This window comes from Lutjanus erythropterus, chromosome 8 (genome assembly GCF_056507025.1).
Source record: "Lutjanus erythropterus isolate fLutEry1 chromosome 8, fLutEry1.hap2, whole genome shotgun sequence".
In the NCBI taxonomy this organism is placed as follows: domain Eukaryota; kingdom Metazoa; phylum Chordata; class Actinopteri; order Lutjaniformes; family Lutjanidae; genus Lutjanus; species Lutjanus erythropterus.
Window position 1 is genome coordinate 26,852,448 of NC_139324.1, and position 24,445 is coordinate 26,876,892.

The following is a 24,445-nucleotide window of genomic DNA, read 5'->3' on the forward strand; positions in this document are numbered from 1 at the left end:
TTATAATAGTATCAGATTTGTAAGCTTATGTTAAAGCATTTAATTTGCATTCTTAGACAAAATACTTTAAATAATAAAATAAAAATAAATTAACATTTGAAGAGATCATTGTTTTCACTGTAATAGGGATGTCAGTTAGATTTGGTTCAGTAAAACTGCGTAATATTAAATCATCTTGGCTCACTAGCCTACAACTTAAACTATAAGTAATAAGAACTTCTTTTATTTTAAATGATCAGTTATCTTATTGGTATCAGCTCAGAAAACCAGGCAACTATCAGTAACTGTTCAAAAAAAAAAAATCATATCATGCATCCCTAAAATGAACTATTTCACATATTTTTAAAATAAAACCAAAAATAATGAGCCGTAAGTCTAAAGAGAATAGCATGGCAATTTATACACACAAACTGTATTATTAGACAACTACCAATGAACACTCATCATCTGACATCACAGCCACCTCAGAATCATCAAACAATAATTCTCGATCAATCATTCTTGGGTAATCTGTGTAAGCGTGATCTCATCTATGAAACTGTTGTTGGGGCTTTAACACAGGCACAGGATAGAGAGAGCATCCCTCTCAGGTTGACAGGTAACTGATTTCCACCAAAAGTCCTCATTGATCCATTTCATGATCAATCACAACAGTGAAACACTCCCAGGCTGTGTGTCCTCTCGCCCTGCGTTGTCCTGAGGGGAGCTGCGCCCTACTATCACCGCCCACACCACACCTACTTTAACATAAAGGCCGGCCTGACGGGAGGACATCCACCGGTGATCCATCAATCCACAACGAGACAAACAGCTGAGGAGAAGGCCAAGTCTGGAGTGTGGAACTGTGCCTCTCCATCCTTTTCACTACTGCTACATAATGGCTGGTTAAATAAAGTGACATCAACGCCTCAGGCAGCTCCCCATCATGTTCAAAGTCACGCCAAATGGTGCTTTGTCATTTCTGCGCCTTACATGGCCGCGCTCTGTAACTGATCTTTGTGTCTTTGTGACGTGTGTCACTGTAACAAGGAGAGAAGCAGAGAGAAAACTCACCCAAATTTTGCAGCGATGTCATAAACTTGCTTCTCGTGCTGCAGGACCTTCTCGCGGTCTCCCTCAAACAGTAGTGTGGCCACACACAGGTGGTTGGGATCAAACCCTTTGAACTGGTGATTAAAGAGGTGGATTCATTTTTCATGAAAAACACTTCAGGCAAGTGGCCAACGATGTTCTCTTGGAATTATTTCTTACCTTGGTGATGTAAAATTTCTTCAACCCGTCCAAAAAGGATGTGAAAATTGAAGATACTTGAGGCTTCAGGGCATGACCTGTGAAAATATCAGATAAGAGTCAGATCCAGGTATTCACACAGAAGAGGGCCTGAAAAACTGATTATTTTTTTCACACATTAGTCATACCCTGCTTCTGTTTGCATCCTCCAGCGTTCTGAGAGGGCAAGCGAGTCAGATTTATTTGGGGTTTCAAACAAAAGGAGGAAATATAAATGGTAACATTTGAATAACTTTACAACTGCCCAGTGGCTGCTGGCGACAGCGACTATAAATCAGAGGCTTTCCAAAGGGAAGTGGGGTTGACACAGCGATATCCGTCTTCCTCACCCACACTTTTTGATTTATTCCTGATCGGACGCACAAAAGCGCCTGTGGACAAGCGAAAATGAGGGGCTGGGGCCAAAGGGATGGTTATCAATCACAACGGGGAAGTCACGGGTGATGTCGCCGAGACTTAACAGTTCATTTATTTCCCCCCATGCTCAAGTCTCTTCATCACTTAGTGTCCTAATTGTTTCCATTCCAAAATTTGATTGCAGGTCTTTAGGTCTCTCGCAGCCATCATACTCGTTAATTAAATACTCAACATCCAGAGAGAGAAAATTACACCAACAATGTGCGGAATTTTACTTTTAACTCTCTCCTCTGTTTTCTCTTTTGGCATATCAACACATGCTGCAACCGACTTCAACATTCTCATTTTTCATCTTGTGCATCAAGGCAGGCAGTGCTAAATTGTACTTGTAGTCCCAATCTGAAGAAGACCTGTGAATACATCAAGTCTCCTTACTCAACAGCCAACATGATTAAAAGTGAGGACAAGCCACTAATAAGCCCAAGAAGGTATCATAGAGGCATGAGTTTCAGTTATTAGTGAAAATCCTGGTCGCTTCATCTTCCCTACTTAATGCTAAGAAGTGCCTACTCTGTGAAAAGTGGAAATATAGGGGAGATAATGAGATCCCTGGAGACTGGGGAACTTTACACAGATCTCTGGCAATGCAAGATGCATTCCACAGACCTTAAGAAACAACATCATAAAATTTCAATGTAACAACTACTTAATTTTGGCCAGGGTCATTTTTCATCTTGCTTCAATTCTTTGTCTGTGTGTGTGCAGCTATTCTGCAGCAGAAATGATAATCAATTTAACAGTTCTGTGCTGGAGAAGGTGAAATCATTGCATGCTGAACAATTGCCATTCATTGTTCCTCTCTCAGAGGTATACAGTACATCAATGAAACACTAGCCCACATATTGACAAAAAATACAGTATGAGAAGATCAACTAAAAATAAATATGATTATCATCAAAATACTGTATATACTGCTGATTAAAAGCCTGTGTCATGTTGCAAAGCTCTCTGATCAAAGACAAAAGTTAAATTTGGGCCTAAAAGAAAAAAAAAAACACAACTCCTGAAAATTAAAACGTAGAGTGAGTAGAGTGTTTAATATACAAGAGGTAGTGACAGTACTAACTGTAGAGGACAAGGTGCAAGGATGGATTTATTAAGGAGAACTGCAAACGAGATACTGCTCTCTTCCACATCACCTGCAACTCTATTGTTGTCCGGGTGGAAACGGTGAACTTTTAAAGTTGCAGGGCTTGTACACGCTGCACAGTGCTAGAAACAAGTTGGACTACAAAAATGGAAAACGGTATGAATATTTTTCATAAATTGCGAGAAACTGAGAGAGGGCAGGAACATCACGGAGGCTGGTACGTATCTGTTTTCCATCAAGGCTGAATGAATAATCAAACAAAACTTACCAAATTTAAATTGTTCATTATCCATGAGCCGTATAGATGCTGGGGCACACCTCTGCAAAATAAAAGTTGGTTCATATTGTTTTAATAGCAATTCTGACAAAATAAAATGTCTAAGTAAAGCTTCCAAATGATATCAGATCAAATTTGACCAATATTAATTATTGCTGACATTCAGTGCTTGTTTTATGTACATAATGTTCGGTCTATAGACTTCCTATAGCTTGATGTATGTGACAAAAAGTTCCAGTTGGCAGAGTAAAGTTTGGATTTGCTTTGTATCAACACCGTCAGTATGTTTTTGGGGTCAGCTCAGCTTGGACTAGTAAGGTTTTAACAGAGTAAAAGTTCGTCTAACAATACATTTAGATTCTTCTGTTGCTTTAGTTTGCAGATCAGTTTTGAAACAAGTGAATAGTGATGTTTTCTTTTTTATTTAACCTTTATTTGAGTGCTGTTAGGACCTAGTAAGTGTAAAAAGGAGGCCTACTTGGTTAAAAGTTGGTTAGCCTAGTAGGCCTACTCACGATGGCTCAGCAGAGAATTATTTCACTCAATCCATCTCAAAAAGGTAGCTGTACACAAGTCAAGTAAGTGTAAATTTACTTAATTTAAACTGAATCATGGTTTAAATTGGAGTTTAAGGTTTTGGTGCAACATAATCTGAGGTTTAAAGCGAGGTTTAAATTTGTGAAGTTAAAATTTAAAATGAAGTTAAACCATGATTTAATCTGGTTTAAAAATTAATCATTGTTGGTGCAACCCAGTGATAGTGTTCTAAAGTAATAAAACAATATAAAAACACCAAATGTTAATAATCATTTGTAGCACATGAACAATCAATTACTCCAAATAAAAAACAAAATGGTATCAACATATAAAGCATTCATGGACCTCAACATCAAATTCATTTAACAAATCTTTGAATGTGCCCATTTAATTTAATGGTCTCTAGAAATGTATCTCTGACTTTGGGCACACAGCAGTTAAAAATAGTTTTTCTAAGTTCAGTTTTGACTTGGAGGGACTCAAGAAGTAACCAACCCTGAGATCTTCTCTGGTAGAGATTGGAACAGCCAGATAATAAGGGATATAATTAGGTATCTTTTGTAAGACAGCATTATAAACATGCTGTAAAGTCCTAAAGGTGCTTATTGCAGTTTGGGCAACTTCCAGCACACTCGAAAACTTTCTGACCTGAGCCTCATGTTGAGACAGGAGGAAAAAAACAACGACTTAAAGCTAGATTAAAATGTTACCTGTTTGGCAACCTCTCGAAGACAGGCAACTCCCTGCTCAAAATTAGGGAAAACCACTGAGCCGTATTTCTGATACTCCGGCATGGGACGAATCTTCATCGTTACTTCAGTAACCACACCCAGGGTTCCTGTGGAAAATCACAGTGAGAGATTTTGAGTAGAACGCACATCAGTTCCCACAATTTATATGACCTAACCCCTTCTTAGAGTGGAATTTTAGACTGTTTTACTGGGCTCTGGTACACATCCCGAGGGTCCTTTGGGTGACCTTTGTCTCACATTTCCCCTAGTATATCTGGTTTTCTACCACACACTGGGGGACAACTAAGATTTATCAACTTAAGAGCACGAGGAAATAAAGCAGGGCTCTATCAAAGGCAGCAAGGCAAACAGCAGCAACCCATATACAGGTACGCCAAAACCTCTGGCTGACCTTATGACCCTGAAAACTGTCAACCATTAGCTGCTGCTGCTGCTGAGGGAGTCGTGCTGCATGTTTAAAAACCAGTGTCTACATCACACTCCAAGTATGTCTGGAAAAAATTATAAAAAAAAAAGCCCAACTGCTTTCATCCAAATATCGTAAACTGTAGCTAGGGAGTGTTGTTTGCCATCACACAAGTCTGGAATATTAATATCATTTATTATAAACTAAAAAAGGGAGACTGTGTTGAAAATCATCCTCCAGCACCCACAGTTTCATAGGCTTTGACAATATGTGGATATTTTTCTGATTTAAAAAGTCCGTGATACAAGATTGTTCACTTAAACATTCACTTAGTAAACAAAATTTCTCTGTCTTCTTTTCTCTTCTTCAAGGACTGTATGAAAATTACAGAGTGACCAGAAAGATTTTTTTTTAAAAAAGCCTGTAAATCTGACACAACAGTCCTGTAATAAATACAACCTTTGTGGAACTTGGAATATTTTATTGTTGCTGATTCGTTGTCAGAAAGGTGTTGAAGTGTTTGTTAGTTCAACTCAATGCCAGTGTTTTAAGATTGGTTATTTTTTTTGTTGTATGTAGATCAGGTGAACAAAACATGCAGTACAACACAACACCATCACAATCCAACCCAACTATAATCACCACTTCCTTAAAAAAAATCTGTGAAAACCTTGAAGATAACTGTTTATTATTAAAACAACAGATGTAGAACATACTATCCCATAATGCAATGCAGTAGCAATGACAACAACAACAACATAACAGACGAGGTGGACAGCATTGTCTGGATTAATTACTTATTATTGTGGACACAACAAAGACATTTCACCACTTTTTGAGTTGATAGAGTTGCTTCTTTGTACATCCCACAATATTGAAGCAACATTTCTCATTTGGAGTCGTGTTTCTGTTCCCTCGGTGAATGTAGGTCCAATATTCACTCTCTTTGAACTCTGTTTTTGGTCTCTTTGAACTCCTGTGGGAAATATCCGTCTCTTTAGCTGTTAAATGCTGCATTACATTCAACAGCTAGTCACGAACTGTGTCTGTCTGCCTGTCATTTAGTGCTGAGCGGGTAGTGTACAGCGCAGTTATTATTAATTTTTTTTAGAGTTTTATCACTGAAAACAGCTGCCTGTTATAGCTGAACACACTGCACAAATTAATTTTATCATACCTTTTGTCTAACTCTTGTTACTAGGATCTCTCTCCTTCTGATCTGTAATCACTATCAATTAGAGCCAGACTGATATATTAGTCGGACAATATTGGCCATCACTTACTAGGTCTGAATCAGTATCACATATATGTTGTCCAATATAATATATATAATATATATAATTTATATATTTATACATATATATATATATATATATATATATATACATATATATATATATATATATATATATATATATATATATATATATATATATATATATATATATATATTTTTTTTTTTTTTTAGAAAACACATGTTACAGAGCTTTTATTATTTCTTTTCTAAGTTTTAGCAGGCACCATTTATAGTATTTTTGTACATTTTTCCATTTGACCTTTTTATAGTTTTTATAATTACTATGAAATTAAATATTTAATATCTTTGTCACAAGTGTTTGACAAGTATATTCAATATTCACTGCAATATTGGCCAGTACATCAATATGGTAATATGATAATTATGATATAATTTTCTTCCTCCCTACTATTGTTATCGGCACTGGCCCCAAAATCAAGCATTGTCGGGCCCTACTATCTATGAGTTTATTAATTTTTATTCAGAAATATTTAAAAATTTTCACAATTGTGTCTGATAAAATCTTTAAAGTCAAACTCCAACTGTACTGACTTGCAGCATAGCTGTGTGTCTACACTCAGATTAAGGGTAGAAAACTGTGATCTAAGAAAGTGTTCATCAAAAAATGAATATAACAGAAATTAAATATGTAGGTTTTGGACTGTTGGTTGGACAAAACAAAAGAACTGATGATTGTTGATCAAGATATTGTATGAAAGCACTAATAATCATCCCTTTTGTTAAGATGCCCCAGTCTACAAATCTTGTTCTCCAGATGTAAAAAAAAAAGGTGTGTGTTTTGGTAAAAACAAAAAAATAAAAGAAGTAACAAATGTTACATCCTCATGGTTTTAAGTTTTAAATAACACCAATATATATATATATTTTTACCACATCATGCCGCCCCAGGGTAAACTAAACCTTTTACTGCCCCCGAGCCTGCCTGATGTTCTGTGTTACTACAGACGATGTCCACTTAGAGACGTATCTCCCCTGAATACAGCCTGTTCCATTAGGAGCCTGTTATGGCTGTTAATGAGCCCTCTAACGTGACACTACATGCCGCACGCTGCTCCCTAGTGGCCCAGTGGAAAACATGTGACTCCATTAGGCCCCGGCCAAGAGAAGCCCCTCCTTCTTGACAGAACACAGGAGGAGCCGCAGAGCGAGGCGGGCACGGGAGGAGGAGTCAGAGAGGCAGGGGGAGAGAGAGAAAGCTAGGGAAGAGGAGGAGCTAGAGAGGAAGGAGTAAAAGTGGGTGAGTGAGTAAGGAATAAAGGGAGGTAATAAGAACAGCAAGGTCAGAAAAACACCCTCTTGGGGATGAATGCAATGCAATGAAATGCTGGAGTGCAGCTTAAGCCATTTTTACTACAACTGTCACTATTAAACCAACCGCATCTTACAGGAGAGAGACTATTCCTGATAAAAAGCCTGAAAAGTTTTCTGTGCAGAATGTTGACCATTATGAAGCCACCACATTGGAAACAAAGAATTGATTCCATGTATTAAATTAGCGGTGGTTGGCTTCACTCGCCTACATTACATCCTCCATGGTTGAGAGGAGTTTAAAAGAGAAAGGGATTATTATTGATTATTCCAATCATTCTTCATGCTGGTTGAAGTAAGAGAGAAGAAAATACTTTGCATTCAGGCCACTTCAAGGTCAGAGAGATAAAGAGACCTAGTTGTTGTGCAGTGAATGAGAAGCTCCAGGTTTCACAGTCATTTCTGATAAAATGGATGCGTTCCACTTAACATGCAGAGCATAGTTGAGGGTTTTAGTGTGGTGCTTTGTTGTTGTTGTTGTGGCCTGCTGTCAGACTGCAGGATGCTGCTTCTGGGGTGAGGAGGTAGATAATTTTAATGAGACTGTGCGGTGGAGTGACCTCTTGGGTCCAGCATTAGGGCCTCCCAGAAGGGCATGTACTCCTAGAGATGTGTGGTCCTGTCCCCTTCTTACAGCATCAAAACCCCACCAGCAAGCTCACTGCTTTACACTGCTTATAATGTGCTTGCATTCGGGATATAATGCCTCAGTATTTTACATGCTTGTATACGTGTGAATCTATATGAAGAAGTCATTACACTTTACAGCATATAAACAACCCCTCCTGGATTCTAGTGTAGTATGTAGTCTAGTCCAAGTGGACTGATGGGCACTATTTTATTACATGAAAAGATCTCAAAACTTGGGAGGGCTAGAAATTTAAATTGACAAGAGCCCTGATATGTGCACTGTTTTTACTGTCAACACGGCTCTGCAAATCTGACTTTTGTAAATGTTAAGGGAAAACACATGAACTAGATAAAACCCCATGAATTTACAAGTTTTTGTAACTTATAGCCAACATCTTTTGTGCATAATGAAATTCTATTAAGAAGCTCATTGAGTGTGTGCTGACTTAATTATGAAGATTAAAAATAAACAATTGAAATAACATATTACAAACATGCCAAATGTTTTTTGAAAAGTGAAGCCTGATTGTTTATACAGGTTTAAATGGACATAGAGGTTCATACTGCAGAAGTCAAAGATAACCTGCACAGTGAAAATGAAAATCTTAAATCTTGTATTAATGCAAATGTATTACTGGTAATGTAGAAAAAATACCACAATTCTTTGAATATCTAGTAGAGCCTGAATGAAGTGCATTAATTACTGGGGGTTAGAATGACCAGAAGTTACTTAAGGATACTTACATCACAATATGGTATTATTGCCATTTTCACCAGTCTGCAATATGTGTGAATGAGTGAGTGATATGAGTATTGTGAAAACATATATTGCAATTTAGTACCTTTTTCCCACTGAAAATTATGTCCCCGAAGGAAAATAATGTAAACATCTGTCTTATCTAATAAGATAAAGTTTTCAGTCTGCTCATCTCACTTCAATCATATTTAATGCAGCAAAATGAGCTAATAAGCAGGCAGACTGACCAACACTGTCATAAAACTCTTCTAACCCCGTTGACTGTGACCTCTGCTGACCTCAACAGAAAAATACTCAGCACCATCTAGTGGACTAATTTTATTATTCTGGTATTGCAACATTAAAAATTTCTATGATAAAAGATTGATTCTTGGCATGTGGTACAAAACTGAAAGTCAAAATATTGTGATACTATGCTGTATCAATTTTTTCCCCACCAAAATTACTCAATGGCAACTGTTGACAATTATATTAAAGCATGAGTGCATTATTTTTGTTTTTTGTGAGGTTTTTATGTCATTCAGTAGCTTCCCAGTAGTGTCCTTCAAGTACTCAAATCAAATAATCCAAATTCTGGACAAAGTATACACGTTTTAGCATCAAAATGATATTTTCCAAAAAATGTTTTCCCTCATGACCTGATGAAGGTTACTGCATGGTGATGTTGCTACACATAAACCCCCTAGGTTGAGGGTGGGAGGGTTGCATCAGCGCTCTTACCTACGTGACTACTTTTTCCTAACAGCTGAGTGGGAGTTTCCATTTGAAAAACAGGAAGGCTGATAGAGTCACACTTTATCTAATTATACTACTTTCATAATCTTGATTCAACTGCTGTCCACATTCAACATTTGTCAGTTGTGACTATATTTTTGAACACATCTGATTTTGATCCTAGTGGTTGTTGCCTTGATATTGAAATCACTTCTAATGAGTACAAATGTACATTTCTGCAGTGATCCCGGCTCAGTCAGGGAGCAGATTGCTGAGCTTTGTAGGGCGAATATAAAGTTTGCATCCACAGCTGTTTAACATAGCGGTGCCAAGAGTCTCTGAACCTCCTCATTATGTAGGGGGAACCTGGCATATGGCAGTATTCTCTGTGGGCATTCACAAGGACAGGGCGCTGCAGATGGGGTGGAGAGGACACTTGCTGGTTCCTAACTAACACCCCTCCAGATCGCTTTTCCACCAAAGCTGGTTAATATGTAAGAGGCCCAGAGCATGAGAACCACCCTGATGTTACTGTTTTATCACAAAGACCTGCACACAAACCCACACGTGCCTGCATGCTCTGGTGTACTGAAATCAAATGAGAAAGTCAGCAAACCTTCTGAGCCCATGATGAAGTGGTGAATGTCCGGCCCCGTGGACATGCGTGGGCCCTGACAGCTCTTTTCAATCACCCCCCGTGGAGTCACCATCTTTATGTGGACGACCTGTTCAGGCAGAATACAGGAACACAACACAACACTTTTAGAGCAAAAAACAATGGCGTACTTTGTGTACTTTCGTTTCACACAAATACAATTGTTGACAAAATATTTGTATATCATTTGTACCACATATGTGGATGCATTTCATAACGAACACTGTGACCAATGCATTTTAGAGGTGAGGGCAAAGTCCACAAAACTTGCTAATAATTTCCCTTCTAATTACTGTGCAGTAACTGCAATGCCCTGACCGTCATCTGGTGTTTCGAACAAACATGAACAGGAAGGTAAAGGGGAGGGCATGTGACTCACCAGGTCTTCGATGTTGCCGTAGATGTTCTTCTTCATGCCTGATGCTCTAGTTGCTACCCAGCCCCCCAGGGAGCTGAACTCCATGGAGTCAGGCTCATGCCCCGTACAGTAGCCACTCTCATTAAGCTGTGAAAAAATGAAAGGGAACATGTGTTTGTTGTTCCAATTCAAAGCAAGGCAAAAATGTTTGGAAGACAATGACGCTTGTAAACCCACAAGAATGTTTTAATAACAAGCAAAAAGAATGAGCACGCAAAGGGAAAAAAAGATAATTGCAGCTCTGCTGCTGAATTTCACTGCTCTCGTTTTGCTGCAATGCTAAAACTCAGGTTTTATGGCCTCATAGATTTTTACAGCAGTCTAAAATAAACCAAGTGGAATAAACCATCAAAAAGACTAAAAAGAAAGCAATATATTGCAATATTTGAGCAGTGCCAGGTGAGATGTTTAGGCCTTTTTTTTTAAGAACCCTCTACTGTAGCTCTTCCTGAGGTTTCTTCCAGTTTTCCCTGTTTAAAGGGTTTTCTGTAAAGTTTTCCTTACCAAACTGAGGGTCTGAGGACAGAGGGTGTCATTCATTGTACAGATTGTAAAGCCTGCTTAGGCAAATTGTAATTTGTGATTTGGGGCTTCATAAATAAAATCTGACTTGATCCTTGTGGTATACTGACAGTCTTAATGGAAGACAGCAACATATTCAGTTTCCACAGCCCCACCCAATACACAAAATACTTAAATTCTTAGTTACTTGTCACACGGCCATAACAATGTGACAATGTACTCTGGGGTCATTGGGGGAGTGTGACATAAAAAAAAGATTCGCCTTTGAGCACCCTTCATCAGATGCACCATCCCATCCCAGCTTTAGGGAGAATGTTTAGGTCATCAGGAACCCACATATGCTCCTTAAGGCAGCCCAATCCCTAAAAGATGGCATCTTTAGGCAGAACATTTAATAGTAATAATAATAAGGACCTCAAAGTACAACAACCCCCACCAGAAGCACAAGATGGGGGGTTAAGTTGGGCCTGGTTTTATCACAGCACTCCCCTGGAAGGCAGTTTATAATGCAGACCCATCTGCTACATCAAAATGGCCCAGTCTAAATGCAGAGGTGGAGACTGCTTTAGATGCAGCTCACGCATTCCTCTACATCAAATGCCCGCTCCTTCACCATTTTTCTGAATTAGCTTGATGGTGCCATCTGCTCATGACCGCCGCCTCACTCTCTAATCTCTCCCCTTCAGCACTCTGCTCCTGTCTCAAACTCTTTCCTAAACCCTGTTAGATGTACTGAGCAAAGAGTACCAAGGTGACTGAGCGTGGCCAACCTGCATGTGAATGGGTCACGCAGCTCGATAGCTGGAACAACATTTTACCGTAATGTAACCTCTTTCAGTGGATGAAGATGGATGGATGAGCAGTGCTTACCAATCTCTCCAAATCCTGACCGACGATGCCAGCTTCCACATGGGCAGTTAAATTTTTCTCGTCAATCCACAGAATGCGATTCTGGATGAAAGAACAAACAACATGAGTGAGGAGGTCATAAAACATTCTGTATAAATACTGTATGCCATAAGGTATGAAAGAAATGCTCTATAATGCAGTGTGCTTAAATTGTCTAACATGAAAACATTTGATGTAGGTTACAAGTTCCTGATAGAAAATGTGAATCACCATTTCTGTCATCCGACATTATAGTTTGGATTATTTGAAGTGGGGGCTGTATGAGGTACAAATTGATAGTCAGGGTATTAGCTAGAGTAGATGCCAGTCAGCATGCACTCAGTTTGGAGAACCAGAGAGGATTATCAGCATGGAAGCTAAGCAATGTACTGCTGTGGACAGGGTCAGCAACAAAAGATATTTTTAAGTGTATGCTATATTTAGAATATTTTCACCGCTTTACTGTCAAAGGCTTTTCCAACAGGACACCGCTATAATAACTGCCAGATATTGCGCTCTCCAAACCAACCAAACTCTATGTGCAAAATCAGTAATTTTACCAAGGGACTTGGTGGTCTACTGCTGCCTCGATCGTTTACATTGTTTGTGTTATTGTGTGACTTAAATTCAACATAACCTTTTAAAATGGCGAGGTCACAGAATAATACAAATGAACTAACAGATAGAGGCAGCAGCAGACCAACAACTCCAGTGTTGAGTGAGGTAAAATTATTGATTTTGCCAGTGGAGTTTGATTGGAGTGGAGAGTGCGATATTTCGCTTCTGCAGTGACAGTTTCCCTTCAGGAAAGGCTGTTAGTAATGCGCTAAAAATATTCTAAATAGTGTCCACTGAAACTAAATTTTTTCAATGTATTACCTACTACTGTAGACAGTACACTAACTGTGAATAAGTACCATATACAGCCCCACTTCAAGTAATTTTTTAAGTATCGCTTTAACAATACACTAACAGCAGTCCATCCAAACAGTCCCCTGACAGTTTCCTTACAGTAGTAGAAGTTTTGTCCTTCTAGCCTGACGGTCACATGTCTGAGGATAAATGTGTGCGGAGGGGCTTCGGGACAGAGACAGTTTCCTCAAGGTTAAACTCAATTTAACATCTAATTCCAAATATATGCCTCTTATTTGGGCCGCTAGGCACGTGGCCTACCCCTACCTTCAGGAGGTCATTTCACACCTGCCATCAATTATTCTCCAGAGGTAGTAAACTTTATGTTCCAACCACACTGCTCCTTTCATGTGCTTCCATTGGAGCCACCTCACCTCTGACCCCTGACACAGAACACTGGTCACCAACGTCTGTGGCACCAAACTCAATGACTGGTGGGTTAGCAGCATCCGGACAGCTTATATATCACCTCTATTTGAGCCTGGATCAAAGAACTGTACTCTACTGCTGACGATATTCACCATTTTATATCATACCCAATGAAACATCATCATGTTCCTGCTGAGATACTTGAGATTCCATTAAAATTAATGACTGATGCCCAAATGACACATTTATCATCTTAAAACAAGAAATAAAGGTCCAGTGTGTAACAATTGTGGGGGTTTATTGGCAGAATATGGAAGAAATATTCATAAGTATGTTTTCTTTATTGTATAATCACCTGAAAATAAGAATTGTTGTGTTTTTGTTACCTAAGAATGAGGTAACCCTAACCCTAATTTACATTTATACCAAGCTACTTTGTGATATTCAGAAGATTAGGAGAAAAATGTTTCTCATATATAGAGGACAAAAAAGGGTCTGTTGATATATGGTATAAACAAGAATTATCATCTTTTTGTCTTAAGTATAGCTACAGAACCTTATGTGAAATATGACAGAAAAAGATCCCTGTGTGCACAGCTCGGTTCAGGAATATTACCATTAGCCCAGGAGACCAGCAGGTTTAATGCCACTCCAGAGGACGAAAGCCTTTGTTTGTTGTGTGAGCTCGGTGAAACTGAGAGCGAGCTTCATCATTTTGTTTTGCAGTCCTGTCTCTGAGGACTTTATGGATGTACCGCTAAGTAAAATAACCTCCATTTCTGTTTATTTCTTTTGGCTGGATGATGATAAAAATTCTGAGTAATTTTTCAGGAAGGGAACCTTTTTTTGTAGCAGATTTTATTTGCCAAGTGAGGCGGCAGAATATTTTATTAAGACCGAGCTGTAAAATAACCTGAAATATTTGACAATTGCAACTGTATTTTTGGTGTCTTGGAATCTAATGAGGGCAATTTGTGTGCATGACATGAAAATAAAAGAAAATGGATAAATTTATATTAAAAACAGGGGAAAATGGCAAATCCTCACATTTGAGAAGGAAGGAATATTTTTTAATATTTTGAACATGTTGTACATTTCCTCTAGAAAAATAACAGAGGTAAATAGACAAGTAAAGAAAAATGCCTAAAATTTCTACATTTTTTCAATGTGGTGTTGATAAACAATATTGTCCCTTCATGTATTAGCATGTACTTACTGTAAAAAAAAAATCAGAAACATTCTCTTAATGTAAACCAGTATAAAAAGTCTTCTTTCTCTCAGAAACTCGACATTTTAGGTTTCACGGTGATAGTTTTTTTTCAACTGTATCAGACTACATTTGATTTAGTTTCAGTTTTTCTTGTTGTTAGATTGATTAACTCTTTTGACACTGACAGACACTGCTGTTTACGTACCATCTGTGAGGTATCCAGAGAGACGATGGAGCGAGTTTCCTCTGGGGGGCACTCTAGGGCACTAGAGACACTAGTCCCTCCTGAGAGAGGAACCACAACAGTTACAGTTGGAATTTTACAGAGAGAAGCCTTCAAATGGACCGTGTGATTATACTGTACACTGTCCTGGTTTCATGTTTTTAACCCACACACACTCATGAAGTCTTTATAGGGGCTGCATGATACAGACAAAAAAAAACATTGACATTATTTCAACATATAATGGGATTGAGCATTTTTTCAACACAATTTTCATCTTCACTAAAAGACTATTAAAATCATGATATGACCTTTGTTGGGGTCTGTACCAAACCAAAATGTTTTCTTACATCTGAAGAACAAGATCTGTAGGCCAGAGGATTTGATTAAAATAATCTAAAACGCTGCAATGCATTTGCACTGACAGTTATACAAAATATGTTTTAAAAAGCAATGTTTGCATAGTGCAAACATGCATTCATTCTTCAAACATGGCCGAAGGCTTCAGGATTGAATTGAATAAACATGTGACTGACTATTCATTGCATTATTCTCATCAACCTGTTGACAGACTAAGATTAATTCTGGCCACTTTGTATTCATAATAGTAAAAAGTAGTGTTAGTAGTGAGTGACAGGAGACATGAGAAAAGTGGTGGGTAGAGAAAAGTATTACAAATGATAGACCCAGTCTGGAGGTGAACCACAGATGTTGTGATTACATCATATGCTTAGATTAGTGGCCCAGTAGGATGCCTGCTAATATTTTTTTTCTGTTATTCTAGTACAAAAGACACAGCAAGATGTAATATTCTGCACAGCATCCACTGGACTGTCAGCACTACCTTATTTACCAAGCTCATTTACAGATTAATAAAAGAAAAAGAATTTCACAAGCAATGATTTAAATAAATAACATATAACAGTACATGAAATGTAAATACACATCTAGTGGTCTCTGTATACAGTACGTGACAGCTAATTCTGCTGATTAAAGCCAATGACTTCATGACTCACCTCCATAAGGTATCAAACAAACATTATGTTTGCATGCCAGTTCCACAATTTTCACAACATCATTGTGGCAGTCTGCAAAGACACAATATCGTTTTAGAAATTAGTGGCCATCATAAAGGAAGCGTTTACTGTCCTGTATTGCATTCATAAATTAAGTGTTCACATAATAACTTGTGGTAGACACACTGCAAAGAAAATAAAAAATAGCACAAAGCATTGTGTGTATACAGAAGACAATAAATAAATGTATATGGCCTGAGCTATTAGAGCTGGGGGAGCAGCAGAGAGGCAGGGTGCATTTTGATTTGCCTGATGGTTGTGATTCGCCCGGGGCTTTCCTCAGGCGGAGTCAGACTGCATGAAGCTACGCTCTCTGGGGTGGGCTGTGCTGGATCAATACAAACGTGCTTTGGCCAATCACAGAGCCCCACATCCATTCACACTGGAGCAGTGAGCGAGTGGGAAGAGTAGCAACACCTTCCTACATGGATGTGCTTGACTGGCCTCAAGTGCTTTCAGAGGCAGTGAGAAATACCTTCATTCTAGGACATTTTGCCATCCAATTAAACACACCACCTCTGCCTGCGGATTACAGTTCAGAAAACTAAAAATCCACTTAAAAAACACAGCTTGACTTAGAGGGACTACTGAGGAATGCAAATTACATTACAAAACATCCATTAGATACATAGCAAATGAGAGTGTATTTGTGGGGCTGGAAAAATTCAAATTGGGTGTTTATGTGGATGAAACAATATGTACAGTTGCTTAGTGATTTGCTGCCCATTTGGGAGGCTGCTCATCAAGTTTCGACAATCAGTCAACACTCATTTGCATGATAAAATAGTGCCAGCCATAACAACAGAAAACCAATCTCGGAATCATAATTCATGGGCGCACAGTGCAGGGCCAGATCGTGGTGTACTGGGTGTCAACTGTCCTCCCTCTGACGCTTCTTATTAAGCCTCCACTCATACATATTAATATCCCTGCCCCTGCAGAGATTAACCCTTTAAATCAACCTAAGCCAGTAGGGGATCAACGATGCTACGTGGGAGGGGACAAACAGACTGATAAAAACACAGAAATGACAGCTTCTGGACTCACTTGGCCATACCACCATATCTGGAACACGCCCAAACTTCCCTTCCCGCAGAGCGAAGATCTCATGTAAGCAATGGCCTGGGAAAAAAACACAGGAAAGAAATGAAACAAAATATAAACACTGCCTAACAATCAGACATAGTGGGTCATTTCTGAGGGAAAATGTCCAAAGTCTCCTTACCGTGGGCGCGAAACACCCGATCCTCTGCATCATGAGAGAAGGGAATACCTGTGGAGTTCAGGTCTTCCACGAAGGCCTCGTTAAGAATGGGAGGTTGGACAGCACTGCTGGTCAGAATGGGCTGAAACAAAAAACAAACCATTGTGTTTTTTTAAAACTGTGATTAAGTGTTCCTCTTTGTCATCCATTGTGAACACAAATGAATATGAATTTCACTCACTGTTGCTGGAGTTTTATGCTGCAGACTGGCTCCAAACGTGCCTTCAAACCAATCCTTCAGCCCAGGAATGATCATGCCACTTAGTCTATACCTGCAAAGTGTAAAGGAAGACAGATTATGTGAACAACCAATTAAAAATGTATTAGTGATTCCAGTAGCGGAAGTCAAAGCCCTATATTGAAAATATCTGAATGCTTGACTGGGCTTATTCATTTGGAAAACCAGGCCTGTGTCTAATAAGAATAGAGTGTGAGGTTTGGGTCCAATGAGGTTATTAGGCGAGCAGAGCAGCAGTGACAGTGCTGTCCGTGTGATCGCCCTCGCCATCCCTTGCATAATTGAGCTGCTGGCACAGCCCGGGCCGGCCCATCAGGGGACTGTGGTGTGCCTTTGTCCAAGAGACCATGAAACACACTCTATAATGAAAAAGCCTCTGTCACAGGGAGCGCGAAGGAGGAGAACACGTCTCTTGACATCCATTCAACTGCGCCCCAGCCCCTGTTACTGTACTGTACACCGCCCAGGTAGCTTTCCAGTTGAGAGGGCACAGAGTGGATTGTGGCAACTGCTCACACAGGAGGAAACCATTCTCTGTGTAACATCCTGTACAGCTCAACTCATTACTCAAAACACATCCTTACACACAATGAGCTGGTTTAAAATGGGATAAGCAGGTATTGTCTCTTCCAAAGTCATGTGTCTTGATTACAAAAACTCATCTATACCTCTGCTCTTGTCATGAAGACAGGAAAAAAAACTGAAGCCACATTCAGTAAGATTGAGAACTGGCTTTGTATCTGGACAATCGCAAATATATAAACTAAATATTTTTTTCTACAGTGGTCAATGAATGAAATTTACATTACATTAATAATTACTACAATAATATGTTCCATTATTGAAAAGTGGTTTCTGTTTATAAGCAACTGAGTTTGAGAAAGCTGAAAATCACAACCAGTGACCTTCTCCGATGACAGTGAGCGGTTCAAATGCCAACCACTAGGTGGCAGTAGCACCACATTGCTGTGAGCGTAGGAAGGAGACAACAACTGATTTCAAAGGCTGAGTTCACAGTATGGGCTGTGAAAATGATCAATGCATAACTCCAGCCTCAAGACACACAGCAGCTGTGCTAAAACAAGATCAGGGGCTGTGAATGAGACCTACACATTCTACTGCACTGCTTGATTTCTCTAAACAAACAGATTAGAGTTCATATATTTTTAGATTTTTGTTCTGTTTTTATTTTTATTTGATTTTTTTTCAACCCAGTATCAGTTAGATTCCAGAGCAGGTTTGCTCATTTTAGTTTAGTTTTTATTATTTGAAAATGTTTTGTTATGGTTCAGCCTTTACTCGTTTCAGTATTACTTTTAGTTTTGTTGATTATAACATGGAAAGTGTGTGGCAGGGGTAAAATTTAATAAATGCAGAATAGGTACTACAATACAAATGCAACACTTTGTGAGGGCAACTGACTCACAGTCAAATAGACACCCCTTGCTCAGTAAACATTATACATCCCCATGCTTGTATTGACAAATTTGACCAAATTGACAAAGACTAAAACTAAAGAGATTTCCAGAATATAGGGCAGCAAATATCAGTTATTATTATTATTATTACTGATCATTTGGTATATAAAATGTTGATCAGTTTTTCCCAATGTCCAAGATTACACTCTCAAATGTCTTGTTTTGCCCAAAACCCCAAAATATTCACTTTACTGTCATAGAGGACTTAAGAAACCAGAAAATATTCTCAATCACACACAAAATCAGAGGATTTTGAGTTTTTTTCATATAATAGTTGACAACCACTCAATTAATTGTTGCAGCTCTAGTTGCATATTTATATTTTATTTTAATTTGTTTTTGTAAGTGCCCAATATCATTTCAGTTAGTTTACAGTTTTTACTCAAGTCTGGTTTTTATCTTTATTTAAGTTAAAGACATAATATGCAACATTTTCTTTAAAGAATAATGTATAGACTCATGAATATAATCCCTTTCAATCATCACTTAGGACCCACTAGAAGTGCGTGGTGGTGGCTGTATCTGCAGAGATCTTGTCCTCTGCCGGTATTTGGTGTCCTGGTAACTTTCTGTTTCTTAATTTAGTTTTAGTTAACTATAATAACCCTGCAACAGATGAGCATAAATAGTATATCTAAGAGTGGTGATGTGATATTATACAGTACCTTTTGCCGGTAAATTCTGCTTGGCCTTTCTTATTGAAGAGGAATCTGGAATCGCTGTATCCCCAGCCATTCCACTTCATAATCTCATGCCTGTGGAAAAACAAATATTGGCAGAGGTTAAGTCAACTCATACACCTTGCACTAAAGTTATGACATTAAATACCATCAGACCAAGTGTGAAGGTGATTCCCAGAGGTAGTGACCTGGTATATTCTGAGTGTGCTACCACAGTCCCTCTGGGCTGTTACTAGTGTAGGCAATTTCAACAAAACAAGAGGAATACGGAGAGTCATAGCTGATAATATGATCCTTCATGCTGACATTTTAACACACAGACATATAGCATTTCACTGAGGGAGGTCTCCTTATTATCATTCACAGTTTGCATCCATCCAAGGTGGGGCCAGCTATCACTTGGCAAATTTACAATATGGGAGGGTGCAGACAGGCACACCTACAATATTTCCCTGGGTTATTACTACCACTACACAGCACTCAAACTGCTCATGGCTTATTGACATTGTAGTCCAGAAGTGAAACATTCAAACGACATATGCATCAACAGAGAAAGCTAGCAGACACTCCTTGTGCCTTCAGCCGTTTCCCATTCCACACATTCAAATATTTTATATTTATGACACCTGGTAGACAGTCTTATCCGTAGCTACTTTCAATACTGCTCAGTTTTTGTGATAAGGTCTGGAAGTGTGCACTGAACTAACAAGCTTCTGCTGATTTTTAGCACATACAGCAAGTGCTATAATGCTATTACTGATGAGAGATACTCTATCATAATCATTGGCTTCACAACCAAACATGATGCTACATTGTCTATTCTCCAATACTGTGCAGAGCATTGTGCAGTGTGCTTACCCTCTGCAGAGAGACAGCTCACCACTCAGAGAGCAACCATAACTCATTGGTCACTTGGGATGGGATGCTACCACAGTGGAGTAAAAGCCATAATTAAGATTAATACCTGCCAAAATGGAGTTTCCTATAAATTAAGAGTGAGAGTAGAAATGAGAGTGACACACCGAGTCATACGTTAATGAATCCTCGCCACAAGTGATGTGCTGTCATAGCTGTTGAACATACCGAATAAAAATGTATCAATAAATGGGGTAAATGTGTGGCTAGGTCAGTGAGTACAGGCTACTCTTAGAAACAGGCAATTTCAGGCCAATTAAAGCTCTCTGCTGTAAATCTATGATTAGTAATTTTGTGCTATATAAATAAAATTACCTTGAAATTACTTAAATGGACCTGCAGTATGGGTGTGTCATATCATATACAACAATATTGTTAGACTGTATTTATTATTTTAAAAAATCATACATAAATACAAAAGTGAAAATAAAATTGCTACCGGTGTAGCGCAGTCCACACCAATAACTGTAACAATAAAAATATATGGACTCTACCATCCATTAATAATGGATAGTAGAGTCCACATTATAACTATAAAGCCGTGGTCCAGACTACAACATACACTTAAGTTAGAATGATTTTCTCAAAGGTATTTTTACAGTTAAAGTTTTGGAAAGGGGATGACTTCTGTGGAAGTTGTTTGATTACAAAAGATTAGATGTACAATACACCATGGTAATAAGTAAGAAGTGCCAGAAGACTGGAACAGCAAGAGGGGGAAATACAATAAACTAAATTCACCATGTACAAATGTATGACTGCACTCAACAAACATTAGAAATTCCTCACAGTATAGTGCACTACCACAGGACTCCAGCCTCAAAAATGATCAAACCTCTATAGAGCCTCTATAAACCAGTTTGAACAAAAACTGAACTGAATTTCATGAAGGCAGGACTTCTTATTTATTGCAGAGCTGCTGAAGTAAAATACATTAGTCTTAGCTACGTGTATCTAATGAACTTTTAAGTTTATATAACTCATCTGAATGGAATGAATATCCCTTTGTTAATGGATCAGTGGTGGTATGGTGCAGTATCTGAGGTATGCTTTTAATTAAACACTGGAGCTGAGACCCCACACAACCTGCAAATCAGGATTTTTTACCTCAAACCACTGAACTAGCCATGCAAGAAAAGTAGCAGTGAGAATGTCTGCTAAATTGCGGACAGGCTGAACAGAGGAAGTCCTTGGGTACTTCTCAAAACAACAGCTTTTACAGCATGTGGTATGTGGTTATGTGCAATTAGAGAAGATGCAGGGACACAGACAAATCCAATGAATATTGAACTATTTGCAATTCTGTTGTACTTTTCATCAACTATCAAACTTCATACACTGTACACCAAGCCTATTCAACTGGTGGCCTGTTGGCCAAATCCAGCCCTTTAATGACCTCAGTCCAGTCCTCATATATAGTACATAATTGAGATTTAATGAAATAACTTGCTAACATACTAAGATTAAGGTTGCGTTTCATGTTTCTTAGACAAGGATGTCACAATTTCAATATTAAATCAAAATGTTATTGAAATGAGCGTTCAATTTCAGTGATCGAAATCAAAGGCACAATCAGTGATTCTCCCAGTATTTTGTTTTTCTCTCCATCCCCCTATTCGCGGCATCCAGTACATGTCCAAAGAGAATAACACCACTCCAGAAAGGACAAGGCGTAACTTATCAGCCATTGAATCATACTTAATACCATGTTGACTATCTTTCTAAAGAAAAATTTGGAAACGTAAATGTAAATGAGTTGTCAGGGCATAAAACCAATGATCTGTTAATCTCTACAAATCGTGACTCAATAGTATAACAATGGCATAGCCATCTGTGGTAAAAAAAAAAAAAAAAAGAACTTAATTATGACATTAAAATCCAAAGTCAAATCAAATTGTGGATAAGGAGAGTCATGACACCCCTATAATTAAATGATCAGCAATTTATTATTGGGCTAAAGAGCCCATTCATTTGTTATGTCTGTTGTTAAGCACAGAGAGTTACAGTTTTAAAACAACAAACTACTTCTAATCTAGGATTGCATGGATTCATTGTTTTTTCCCAGAACTTTTGTACATGTTTCTCTTCCAGTTGTGAAAACTAATATAGTGGGGAAAAAGTAAAAAGGTTCATTATTTTACACATTTAAATTCCTAACTTTATAGGTCAGACATAGGAAATGTAAACTCCCAACCCCTAGGAACCTTCCTTTTTTAAAAAAATCTGGACTACTGCTGTAGAAACTAATCGCCAAGGCTTAATCTCAGCATAACAACTAGTAGAACAAACAGTCTTACAAGACATAACATTTTATCATATCATCAGAGGGTCATGTTAACCAGAACGGGACATGATGAATCTCACAAGGCCAAATGCTGATAATCTGGACCCCTGTTTTTACAGCTGTTATCTCAGACTGACACTAGATGTCAGCACAGTGTGGTGGTGGTGGTGGTGTTTCCTCAAAAGGAACTGAGCTGCCAATAGGTTGAAAGTCAGACCACTACTTGTTCTAGCCAATCAGATCAACAGGAGTGACAGAGAAGTTTCCTCAGTCTCTTAGTGAGAAATTACATGTCTTTTCTAAGATGTAACTAAACTAAAATCTAAGCTAAACCAAACAACTAAAATCAAGTTTACAAAAATCTCAATGATCCCCATAGCAATATGTTAGCATGTTAATAAAATAAAGAGTACCTGTTATCATCTGAAATAAAACACACAGCTCATTTACAGTTACTGAATGACAAAGATGATTAATCAAACAGTACGTCAAGGGCTCTATGTAAAAGTAACGGTTACAGTAACGGCTGCAATAACGGCTTGTTAAAATGTTGCTAATCCGTTTCAACGACTTAGTTATCAAGAGCAGAAAGATTAGCAATAACATAGGCATTAACACTTCTCTTGACCTTATTACAACCTCACTGTCACTGAAACGTTGTGATATGACAAATTAAACGATATATTATAAGCCTCAGAGAGAGCTAAAGCTGACCAACTTAGAAAAAAGTCGACCACACCAACGTTAAACTCCTGACAGTAAACCTAGCCGCACCCACTCCTTAGCAATGAATGTCTACTGTCTATAGCCAAGTAACGTTAGCTAGCAGGCTAATTAAAAGCCGCTATAACCGTCTATCCTTATGTTATTAAAGCCTGGAATGAGGGGGAAACCATATTATCAGTGAACGACACATCACTGCTTTTTATTTTGCTGTTAGCAACTGATGTTTGACTTAATAACAAGCTAAAGCCATAGAGGCTGGACCCTCGTCCACCGCTCCATCACAGCCTTGTACCTCTTCCTCGGCACCGTCCGCCCGTCACGGGAGACATCTGTCTTGCTCCCCTGGGCTTTGCACTCCGCGGCTAGGATGGTCGAGTCGCCGTCCTCCGGTCTCTGTAAATGCCCGGCAATTATCCTCAGTCTCTGCTGTGCAATCCGCTGCCTGTCGGAGCTGCCGCCGCTGCTGTTGGACGCCATGCTGCTTCCGTGTTTGTGAAGGGAGGGAGCGGATCCATGAGAGAGCGGCTGTCAGAGGTCAGCGCAGGGAAAGTGTGCTGCGTTCAGAGACCGTCGGAAAGATCAGAGTTCAGATGACTGACCCGAATACTGGTAAATACAGAATTTTATCTTAGCACTTTTTTAAGAATCAGAGAGGGAGACACTAAAAAGATAATTCCAGTGATGGATGTACTAAGACATTTTACTTGAGTAAAAGTAGAAACACTTCTACGGTACTAAAAATTCTTTGTTACAAGTTAGGACTGTCACAATCATATATTCTCTATACAATTATCATGGCCAAAATAATTCACAATTTTGAGATAGCTTAGAAAATATTTTTTTTAAATGCTATTAGTGAAATTCATCTTTGGTATATTATGTTTATTCCCAAGGAAAGAAAACAAATCATACACTATATAATTTTCCATTTTCTCCCCTTCAATCATTCCCCATCCAGTTGATTCCCTCAAACATAGAACAAATCACACTGTTTCAAATGTCATATATCACTTACACTATTAATAACTCAGGGATTCTACACAAAATAGATAAATAAAATGCAGGAGGGTAATAAAGAAAAAAAAACATAA

General features: G+C 38.5%; 1 protein-coding gene across 1 annotated transcript in view; it reads right to left on the bottom strand.

The window, feature by feature from the left end:
- Window positions 1–23,895, bottom strand: part of agps (alkylglycerone phosphate synthase) — a 40,562-nt gene extending 16,667 nt beyond the window's left edge. Inside the window, exons 1-14 of the mRNA XM_084725100.1 lie at window positions 23,647–23,895; window positions 19,415–19,504; window positions 17,215–17,305; window positions 16,995–17,115; window positions 16,817–16,891; window positions 15,710–15,781; window positions 14,676–14,755; window positions 11,962–12,042; window positions 10,531–10,656; window positions 10,113–10,221; window positions 4,322–4,449; window positions 3,066–3,117; window positions 1,252–1,328; window positions 1,054–1,166 (exon numbers count right to left, since the gene is read on the bottom strand). Coding sequence (XP_084581226.1) covers window positions 1,054–1,166; window positions 1,252–1,328; window positions 3,066–3,117; window positions 4,322–4,449; window positions 10,113–10,221; window positions 10,531–10,656; window positions 11,962–12,042; window positions 14,676–14,755; window positions 15,710–15,781; window positions 16,817–16,891; window positions 16,995–17,115; window positions 17,215–17,305; window positions 19,415–19,504; window positions 23,647–23,831 — 1,400 coding nt within the window. The 5' untranslated portion in view covers window positions 23,832–23,895. The remainder of the gene's footprint in view (window positions 1–1,053; window positions 1,167–1,251; window positions 1,329–3,065; window positions 3,118–4,321; window positions 4,450–10,112; window positions 10,222–10,530; window positions 10,657–11,961; window positions 12,043–14,675; window positions 14,756–15,709; window positions 15,782–16,816; window positions 16,892–16,994; window positions 17,116–17,214; window positions 17,306–19,414; window positions 19,505–23,646) is intronic.
- Window positions 23,896–24,445: the final 550 nt, after the last annotated feature.